General features: G+C 33.9%; 2 protein-coding genes across 3 annotated transcripts; one reads left to right on the top strand and one right to left on the bottom strand.

Moving 5' to 3' along the window:
• The first annotated feature begins 87 nt into the window (after positions 1–87).
• LOC114351492 (uncharacterized) lies at positions 88–3,902 on the top strand. The gene is given in 2 exon segments (XM_028302735.1): positions 88–278; positions 2,608–3,902. Coding segments are annotated over 2 exon segments (1,344 nt in total). The 5' UTR covers positions 88–229.
• A 331-nt stretch (positions 3,903–4,233) lies between these two features.
• On the bottom strand, positions 4,234–10,094 carry LOC114351491 (uncharacterized). 2 transcript variants are annotated; one of them, XM_028302734.1, is made up of 2 exons: positions 9,627–10,094; positions 4,234–5,320 (listed from the first exon to the last, which is right to left on the bottom strand). In XM_028302734.1, the coding sequence occupies exons 1-2, from the start codon at positions 9,698–9,700 to the stop codon at positions 4,234–4,236; spliced, it is 1,161 nt and encodes a 386-aa protein (XP_028158535.1). In that variant the 5' UTR covers positions 9,701–10,094. The 2 variants fall into 2 exon arrangements, with proteins under 2 accessions (XP_028158535.1, XP_028158534.1); XM_028302733.1 differs by lacking the exon at positions 9,627–10,094 and adding an exon at positions 6,024–6,375.
• Between the last annotated feature and the right edge of the window lie 1,114 nt (positions 10,095–11,208).

The following is an 11,208-nucleotide window of genomic DNA, read 5'->3' on the forward strand; positions in this document are numbered from 1 at the left end:
TGACCCTATATGTGCGAAGATCATTTCAATGTAAGTAAAACTCTAACATCTAATACGTTTCTAGATTTCAATTATTGTTTTCTGTACGTAAGATTAACCTAAAATTACTACCGCTACCAAGCTACCAAGAAATTCATATAATGATATCATTGCAGTTGGAACAAGACATGGAAAATTTTATGGAGTACAAGATTATGGGATCCGTGAAACATGTCAAAATGAAAAAAGCATGTTGGTTGAAGACTACATGGAACCAACAGCATCATCGTCTAAGTCAGGTACCTATTATAGTCTGAGTATAATAAAGAGTGTAATCTTATTCTCATCGGTAATATGTGTAGGATTGTAACATCTATGGAGTAAATACTCAATTGTTTTAAACTCTTTGGATGAACGAACGAGTGTGAGCGAGACGAACGTATGGAGAGTGAGTGAGAAGGAAGGAAAGGGGTGATGGCGGCAAGACGGTTAAGAGTAAGTGTGGCTCTGTAATATTTAAAGAAGATTAAACATATTATTGGAAGAAACTGATTTTCTTCCAATAATATGTTGCGAAGCCCCGTCCCTACAAATTTTGGGGGCTCGTCCGGGATAATTATCTTCGCGGTGGACGGTGTACTTCGTGCGAAAATCTCATTAAGACGTACGAGCACACGCGTACGACGACGCCATTGTACCGGCCGGCGTGTTTCAAGATTCAGACGGAATCATACGACGGAAACATGCCGAACTACGGCAAAGAAAGACGTAAAAGCCGACAAGACGACTATGAAGATTGTGATGACGACAATATCACGCATAACCCGACGCACATGTTGCAAATGACGGCGGAGTTGGTGCCTAGATACAGCGGGAGAGATAATACCTATCCCGTGTCACGCTGGATTGAAGACGTCGAGAGCAACGCGGAAATATTCGGTTGGTCTCCGTTGCAGCAGCTGCTGGTGGCACGAAGGTCACTGACGGACACTGCGCAGCTGTGGCTCAGATCCGAACGTCCGTTTAAGAGTTGGGACGACTTGAAGGCCGCGATATCCAAATAATTCCCAGACACCGTGGACATCAAAGCCATACACGAACAAATGAGTTGAGTATTTACAAAGTTTAACGATGTTTAATGAAAGTTAGTGTTTGTAGCCTAAGATTGTCTGAGGACAGACAAAGACAGGATTGCCGAGAGTGTAGGATTGTAACATCTATGGAGTAAATACTCTATTGTTTTAAACTCTTTGGATGAACGAACGAGTGTGAGCGAGACGAACGTATGGAGAGTGAGTGAGAAGGAAGGAAAGGGGTGATGGCGGCAAGACGGTTAAGAGTAAGTGTAGCTCTGTAATATTTAAAGAAGATTAAACATATTATTGGAAGAAACTGATTTTCCTTGCGAAGCCCCGTCCCTACATATGTATTCCATCGATATGTTAGTATATACAGTGTGAGTCACGTTAAAGTGTACATATGAAAATATATGAAACTAGACCTATTTTTATCGACAAAAAAGAGGTCAAAAAATTTTTTAGATTTTTTTTTTAATTTTTATAGAATTTTTTTTCTTCCTATTACTTATTGTAAAGAAAACGTAATAACTTTTAAACTAAGCGGTATATCCTGATAAAAGAAAAACAGTAATAATGCTAAATAACAGGCGATACTAAAAAAATACATGAAATACCCAGAAAATGCCAACAAATAATAAAAAATGATACTTTTTGAAAAAAATCTGCTTAAAAATTCGTATTTTTTTGGTTATTTGATAAATTTCTCAAAAAAATGCCCCTATAACAGGTGGTTTTTATTACTTTTTATTATTCTCTATCACATTACTTTTGTAAAACGAAAAATCGCATGTCTCTATCCCTATCACAACGTTTGCAATGATCGTTTGAACTAAGCCTCTCCGGGCGCGCCATTCAACGCTTCGTTAACAACGAAACTGAAAGTGACTCTAGATTTGTAATTTTGATAAAGACAAGTTAGATTTCAAATAAAAACAAAAGATTTCGAAGTAAAATAAGCATTTTAGTTAAAATAAAAATTGTCTCTACCTGTAGCGGAGAATAATGTGGTGGCAGGCCTTTGTTCAAACGATCATAGCAAATGTTGTGATAGGGATAGAGACATGAGATTTTTAGTTTTACAAAAGTAATACAATAGAGAATAACAAAAAGTAATAAAAACCATCTGTTATAGGGGCATTTTTTGGAGAAATTTATCAAATAACCAAAAAAATACGAATTTTTAAGCAGATTTTTTTCAAAAAGTATCATTTTTTATTATTTGTTGGCAGTTTTTGTGTATTTTATGTATTGTTTTAGTATTGCCTGTTATTTAGCATTATTACTGTTTTTATTTTATCAGGATATACCGCTTAGTTTAAAAGTTATTACGTTTTCTTTACAATAAGTAATCGGAAGAAAAAAAATTCTATAAAAAATTTAAAAAAAATCTCAAAAATTTTTTGACCTAGTTTTTGTCGATAAAAATAGGTCTAGTTTCATCTATTTTCATATGTACACTTTAACGTGACTCACACTGTATATTAAAAGCATTGTAATCCAAAAAGTAAGTATCATTAATGAGTATTATATGATTTTTTTATGCTTCCAGATGTACCAATACTTCTTACTGAAAAAAATAATGAGGACAAAGAAACCCAAGTGCAAACACTGACCACTGACAAGTCAATCCAGGTGCAAGTATTATCACAGGAAAGCAAATCGATACAAGCAAATATAGTGCCTCATTACAAAAGTAAAGCTACCCAGTGCACATTCAAAATAAGAGACCAATGTTTGTCACCCATAAAGACTAGTGTGTCTATTGCAACGTCACCTCATATCAAAGGAAGCCAAATAAATATACCAAGTACATCAGGAGTCACAACATCTGCTAAACGCAAACTATCAGTTATATTTGAAGAAAAGTCGGACAGTGAAATATCACTTGCTCCATCACTTTCAAGTGAATGGCCTACACCAACTAAATGTAAGACAACGTCTGACAGTAGCTTACTAGAAGAATTAAAGTTAGAAGACCAAAAGCTATATTACTACAACACTTTATCTAAAATTAAGAAAAACAGCAGGCTGTATCTGGGTATTCCTAATGGGCTTTATTTTTTGGTACATATAATAAAGAAACATACACATATAACAGAACAACACATTTTGTTGTAGTTGTGCCTCATGAAAATTAGACTCAACAGAACATTTTCACAACTGGCCGATGATTTTGGGTTGTCATTGTCACAAACAAGTCAAATCTTTCTGACTAAGTTACCATTAATAAGCAAAGCATTGTCTCCTTTTATAAAACCTTTTAGTCCTGTCTCAATAAAATGGAACTTACCTATAGCTTTCCGACATCGATTTCACAAAGTTACCTGTATCATTGATTGTTTAGAAATTCAAATACAGAAACCAACAATGGCAGTACGTCAAGCACTGACATGGTCAGAATATAAAAAAGCTGATACAATTAAATATTTAATTGCATGTACACCTGATGGACTGGTTAGATTTGTTTCTTCTGGATATGGGGGTAGGATAACGGATGTTCAGCTAGTAGAGAACTGTAAATTTTTAGATAGTTTGGAACCTGGCACTTGTATTCTAGCAGATAGAGGGTTCAAACACATTGAATTCTATTTAAAACAAAGAAACTTTTCTTTGGTGTGGCCTCCAAGTGTCAGTAGTGGTTCCAAACTAACAAAATCTGAAGTGAGGCTAACTAAACAAATAGCTAGCCTTAGAATTCACATAGAGAGAGTGATACGCAGAATTCGAGAGTTTGCCATATTAAAACCCCATTCAGTTGTTAACTCTAATTTAATTCCTATTCTTGATGAGTGTATTGTAACAGCTTGTGCTCTGATAAATATACAAGATTCCCTAATTAAATAATTGTAATTATGTTTAGTTTATAGTTTTCATCTACAAATATTTTCCTTTAGTATTGGTTAAGACAATGTTTGCTAATGTTAGTATTTTTTTTATATGTATATTGTAAACTATTATTTTATCTGTTAATGAACACCACTGATAGCAACTGATACTTTGTAAATTAATGAGTACTTGTCGTAATTTTAACTAACATTTAGGTATTTTAAGAGTAAAATAAAAGACTTGCTAATTATTACTTGCTAAAGTACTTTTTTTTATTTTATTTGTAAAGTTTCATATAAAATGGGAAAAATATTTCTTTTCCAAAATGAAATAACACTGTGGAGCAGTTCTATGCAATCTCTATAATATACACTTTATTGTCCTTTTCGAAACCACTACTTGCGACACAGAAATAACTTTTATTCACTTTTGCACAATACATTTGTACTTGTACTTGAGCATAGTATTGTTTAGTGATAGCACCGTCTTTAATATATTTATTTTCAGTTTTTTTGGTACTTGGGCACTTAATTTCAATTGTAGTATTTTTTTCACAAATGCCATCTGGCGAACCTGCAATCATAGGATTCTCTTCGGAAATAAATATTCCACATTTTTCTATTTTTTTCCCCAATTTTTTCTCCACACTTTTTCGCACACTGTCTTCCAAATTTCTGCCTCGCTTTATTGCAGTAGTTTCGATGGTTCTTCCTCCAAGAATGGTGGCAACCAAAGAACCATCAGTGGTTTTACACCTACTGACTTCAAAGCATTTTGAAGCCGTGATTCTCCCATAACGTAACTCATACCATAATCCACTCTTATGTTGGTTTCTAGTTTGTTTCTCAACATTTCTGATATTTATATCATTTAAAACTTTACCTATTAGGTTTAGGAAATCATCACATTTATTAGTTTTGTTACTACACATCAGGTAATGTAGTGACAGTGTATTACTTTTTTTGCAAACAAAATCATTTTCATGCTTTAAATATTGACAAGAAGTAATTTTTCTTTTTTTAGATTCAATTAAAAAATGTTCAACTACACTGTCACCTATACTAGTTTCAGCACTTTTTAGCTTCTTGTTTGTCATTTCTTTCGTTGTCATATTTTTTATTGAAGATCCGACCTTTGATACTGTTGATTTTTTCCAATAACATTGGACTGAAGTGCATGATGGCTCTTCACTTCTACGATGACACCACATTAAAAATGCTACAGCATGTTTACATCCACCGGCAGACGCAGGACAATCATGGCATGTCACCTGTAGCACATCATCTTCTTGCTCATCTACAATGAGAGTTGCAGAGTATGGTTTGGAACGAACTTTATGTTCCGGACATATTGTACACTTTATAGTACATAAAGCTTGGGTCCTTTGTAGTTGCACGTATCCGATAGCATCGTCGCCATACGATTCTCTTGCAGATCTGTGGATAACCAAGTCTTAATTAACATTGGAAAACAAAAAACTTTCCGATATTTTTCAACAAATAAGGTATACCTATACAGTGTGAGTCACGTTAAAGTGTACATATGAAAATAGATGAAACTAGACCTATTTTTATCGACAAAAAAGAGGTCAAAAATTTTTTGAGATTTTATTTTTATTTTTTATAGAATTTTTTTTCTTCCAATTACTTATTGTAAAGAAAACGTAATAACTTTTAAACTAGGCGGTATATCCTGAAAAAATAAAAACAGTAATAATGCTAAATATACAAACAAAGTAATAAAAACCACCGGTTATAGGGGCATTTTTTGGAGAAATTTATCAAATAACCAAAGAAACACGAATTTTAAAGCAGATTTTTTTCAAAAAGTATCATTTTTTATTATTTTTTGTGTATTTTATGTATTTTTTTAGTATCGCCTGTTATTTAGCATTATTAATGTTTTTATTTTATCAGGATATACCGCTTAGTTTAAAAGTTATTACGTTTTTTTTACAATAAGTAATTGGAATAAAAAAAATTCTATAAAAATTAAAAAAAAAAAACAAAAAATTTTTGACCTCTTTTTTGTCGATAAAAATATGTCTAGTTTCATCTATTTTCATATGTACACTTTAACGTGACTCACACTGTATAGCTGTTATTTAATTAAAAACAACATAATAAAGGTAATATTTACAAAGATGTTTTTAAATTCCGGAATTCGGCAGAACAGAAATCTGGATTACATGCAAAGAACTTTGTAACCATCATCGTGTCGATTTTTGGTAAACGTTCTACCTGCTTTTACGAAACCGGCTTCCATTTCGTGTTTTTAGTTGTATTTAACTTACTGACGAATAGAATGCGAATAGAAAATAAAAAGTTGTTAACAGATGACAGCGAATGATTTATTGCCAATATGACGTTACAGCATGGCGGCTCGTGTTTTTAGTCACGTGATATACAGATTAAAAATATCAATTTTTAATTTTAACATAATAAATAAATCATGTATATTTACGACATAAAATCAGTATAACTATGTTTATTTCTACATAAAGTTCATTGTGTATTGATTTTCATATTNTCCATCTCGGGCGACACATCATGCACCCGGATGAGATAGCAGATATCACGCTCCAAAGAATCTGGAAATTTATAGACTCAACGGGACTAAGCAGTGAACTCTAAAGACAAGGGCTGCCACAATAGATCAAACCTGGTCGAGATGGCGCAAATGAAGGCCCAAAACCAATAATAATAATAATAATTGTTGTGGAAGGGGAGGCTCTCCTTCGCACAACTGATTAACACCAAAGCTGCTCGGGTGGGTATAAAAATTTACGAGCTGTGCGAGTCCAAGTCGGGATATTTGTGGAGGATGAAGCTCTATGCCGGCAAAGGGAAGGTAGTGAGGGCAATAAACCAGAGCCAGAGGGTGCCACCAGCAAGATTGTTTTTGATTGTTTTTTTTGTGAATGCTAATGTGGTTATGCAATAAAAGTATTGAGTATTGAGTATTGATCTTGTCAGGCCATTAATGAATAGTGGGCACACTCTGGTGATAGATCATTTCTACACCAAATATTAACAATAATAACAAATAGCCACGATAGCCGAACGGTGAGGGGGTCGGAGTGGCCGACTCGAGATCCGAGGAACGCGGGTTCGAATCCCACCGCCGCTCGAATATTGTGGTGAGCCCACTCGTAACACAAGCTTATTTAGCTTACCACGAGGGGCTAACGGGACTATTAGTAATTTGGGCAATACAAATTGCTAATAATCTTTAAAAAAAAAACTTTAGATTAATTATGGCAAATACAGATTACGGATCTATGAATGTCAGTGCTTTAAAAGTGGAGTTAAGAAAAAGAGGTGCAAAATTAAACGGTCTGAAAGAACAGCTAATTCAGAGGTTAGTTTTTTTATATTTACAAACAATATCTTGTCTAAAGTTGGCTTGTTTATCCAGATTACAGCTGTGTTTTTCGTTTTACAGGCTTCAAGACTACTCGTATGATAAATAAATTGCATTTTTATAGGGGATAAGTCCACTCTGAAAACACGAAAGCATTGTCATATTTTATGAGCATTGCTTTTGAATCTGATGGAAAAATTGTTCAATCCATGTGTGAGTGTGCAGCTGGTATGGGACCAAAAGTAGTGTGTAAGCATATAGCTTGTGTATGTTATGCAATTTTACGATTTAAAGAGCATTCTGAATGGCGTATTAAGAAAACACCCACTGAAAACAAACAGATATGGCATGAGCCGAAAAAAAAGAAAATGAACTTGTCTCTATGCCGGCAAAGGGAAGGTAGTGAGGGCAATAAACCAGAGCCAGAGGGTGCCACCAGCAAGATTGTTTTTGATCTTGTCAGGCCATTACTAAATCGTGGGCACACTCTGGTGATGGATAATTTCTACACCACTAAATTTTTATCGCCGAAAAAATTTTAACAGGTTATGTAGAAACGTGTGAAAAATTTAAAGCAATAGAAAAATAAATGTTTTTCATAAGGTTATATTTTTTATTAAATTTTCTTCAATCCGTATTTTACGCGTCACAGCTTTGTAACTCCGCTGCTCACTAGAGTAGTCGTACGCGCTCGCACGTTGCCTCGATCTGTCCATCTCGCTCACGCCTCGACCACGCTTCCAGTGTTATTATTACATACTTAGCTAACTTAGACCATTTTAAATTCTAATAAGTGTTACAGTACCGTACGTAAATAGTTCTAGCGACGCGTGTTTCCATAAATTACCAATTTTAGGAGGAAATTTTGAGTCACTTTATTTAACTTTTTTTTTGCACAATTGGGATCAGTATCAATAACTCATTACCCAGAATTTTTTTTTTACGGTGATAAAAATTTAGTGGTGTATAATAGCTTTGCTGTCGAGAACACTAAAACAGAGCTATAAAACTGACACAATGGGCACATTACACATTCGTATCCCTCCATCCGAGATGACGTCGAGTGATTTGCTGCTGAGAGGTGTAGAAGTTGTAGCAGATATGTTAATAGAAGAAGTTGATAATCACGAAAGGGAAAAATAACGAAGAAAGAGACAAATTTGGACCCGAAAATGGGTTTTAAGACGTAATGAATTCGGTGCATCAGATAATTTTTTACGTGAAACTGAAGAAGATACAAAAACATATAAAAATCATTTGATATTAAGTAGCGAACAATTTGATTATTTACTAGAAAAAATAGCACCTAAAATACAAAAAGCAGATACCCATATGAGAAAAGCAATACCTGCTAGAATTAAAATACAACTAGCATTGAGATATTTGGCAACTGGTGATTGTTTTCGCAGCTTAGAAAGTCACTTCAGGGTGCCAAAATGCTCTACAGGGTGTTTCTTGTAAGGTGTCAAGCCGAAGGCAGGTGATAGGTGAGGACTAGACCTATCGATTTCACCCCCATGTATGTTCTACGATTTTTCATAGTTTAGAAGTTATCGTTAATTTTGTGATTTTTTCAAATTTTATGACCCAGTAGGCTTTAAATTTTTTTATCTTTTTTTTGGGTCGACTTTTCTCAGATTTCTTTTTTTTGACAGATTCCCTATTAATTGCAGATTTTTGAAAAAAATAATCAACTTCCTATCTTTGATGCAAGATACAAAATTTTTGCTAGAAACATAAAAAATATGCTCTATACAGTGTGAGTCACGTTAAAGTGTACATATGAAAATAGATGAAACTAGACCTATTTTTATCGACAAAAAAGAGGTCAAAAATTTTTTGAGATTTTATTTTAATTTTTTATAGAATTTTTTTTCTTCCAATTACTTATTGTAAAGAAAACGTAATAACTTTTAAACTAGGCGGTATATCCTGAAAAAATAAAAACAGTAATAATGCTAAATATACAAACAAAGTAATAAAAACCACCGGTTATAGGGGCATTTTTTGGAAAAATTTATCAAATAACCAAAGAAACACGAATTTTAAAGCAGTTTTTTTTCAAAAAGTATCATTTTTTATTATTTTTTGTGTATTTTATGTATTTTTTTAGTATCGCCTGTTATTTAGCATTATTAATGTTTTTATTTTATCAGGATATACCGCTTAGTTTAAAAGTTATTACGTTTTTTTTACAATAAGTAATTGGAATAAAAAAAATTCTATAAAAATTAAAAAAAAAAAACAAAAAATTTTTGACCTCTTTTTTGTCGATAAAAATATGTCTAGTTTCATCTATTTTCATATGTACACTTTAACGTGACTCACACTGTATAGCTGTTATTTAATTAAAAACAACATAATAAAGGTAATATTTACAAAGATGTTTTTAAATTCCGGAATTCGGCAGAACAGAAATCTGGATTACATGCAAAGAACTTTGTAACCATCATCGTGTCGATTTTTGGTAAACGTTCTACCTGCTTTTACGAAACCGGCTTCCATTTCGTGTTTTTAGTTGTATTTAACTTACTGACGAATAGAATGCGAATAGAAAATAAAAAGTTGTTAACAGATGACAGCGAATGATTTATTGCCAATATGACGTTACAGCATGGCGGCTCGTGTTTTTAGTCACGTGATATACAGATTAAAAATATCAATTTTTAATTTTAACATAATAAATAAATCATGTATATTTACGACATAAAATCAGTATAACTATGTTTATTTCTACATAAAGTTCGTTGTGTATTGATTTTCATATTCTTTTATTTACCACCCAGAGTACCCTATTAGAAGTATTTTCCCCAACAGCCAGACAGTTTTGACAGTTCCAACTCCTTGCCAGACAGTTTTTTTAGAGTAGGTCCCAAAGCCACGATGACCCAAACTTCATAATTCACCAACATTATATCCTATATTGGGAGCATACGCTGAAAAACTTTCAGCTTTTATAAAATGACGTAGGTCTGGCGTTCACTAGCTCTTGTCTAGTAGATAATTTGACAGTGACACATTTATCGTCAACAAATATCCCGAACAAATTGGTAAAAATTTTACCAAAAAAACGTCCTAAACAACAAATTTAGCTCGCTATACCTACACGAACAAAACATCGCAATTGACGGGTCTTTATTGTTGTGGATCAAACATGAACATGACCGAGGAAACTCTGTGCAGATTCTGCCACACAGAAGAAGAAACGGCCATGCATGTTCTTTGCTCATGCGGCCCGCTTATGAGCAAAAGAAGTATCCATCTCGGGCGACACATCATGCACCCGGATGAGATAGCAGATATCACGCTCCAAAGAATCTGGAAATTTATAGACTCAACGGGACTAAGCAGTGAACTCTAAAGACAAGGGCTGCCACAATAGATCAAACCTGGTCGAGATGGCGCAAATGAAGGCCCAAAACCAATAATAATAATAATAATTGTTGTGGAAGGGGAGGCTCTCCTTCGCACAACTGATTAACACCAAAGCTGCTCGGGTGGGTATAAAAATTTACGAGCTGTGCGAGTCCAAGTCGGGATATTTGTGGAGGATGAAGCTCTATGCCGGCAAAGGGAAGGTAGTGAGGGCAATAAACCAGAGCCAGAGGGTGCCACCAGCAAGATTGCTTTTGATCTTGTCAGGCCATTACTGAATCGTGGGCACACTCTGGTGATAGATAATTTCTACACCAACTATTAACAATACTTAGATTAATTATGGCAAATACAGATTACGGATCTATGAATGTCAGTGCTTTAAAAGTGGAGTTAACAAAAAGAGGTGCAAATTTAAACGGTCTGAAAGAACAGCTAATGCAGAGGTTAGTTTTTTTATATTTACAAACAATATCTTGTCTAAAGTTGGCTTGTTTATCCAGATTACAGCTGTGTTTTTCGTTTTACAGGCTTCAAGACTATGATAGAAATAATAATTTTGTTGGAAACATAACAGATGGAATAA

This window comes from Ostrinia furnacalis, unplaced genomic scaffold (genome assembly GCF_004193835.3).
Source record: "Ostrinia furnacalis isolate ACB-3 unplaced genomic scaffold, ASM419383v2 OfSCF1152, whole genome shotgun sequence".
Classification (NCBI taxonomy): Eukaryota; Metazoa; Arthropoda; class Insecta; order Lepidoptera; family Crambidae; genus Ostrinia; species Ostrinia furnacalis.

Bases quoted from the DNA above. Each gene is read 5' to 3' on its own strand.
- LOC114351491 (XM_028302734.1), bottom strand. From the start codon at position 9,700: ATGATGGTTACAAAGTTCTTTGCATGTAATCCAGATTTCTGTTCTGCC. The intron at 5,321-9,626 runs GTAAATATTACC...GGTTATCCACAG, and splicing joins CGGAATTTAAAAACATCTTT to ATCTGCAAGAGAATCGTATG.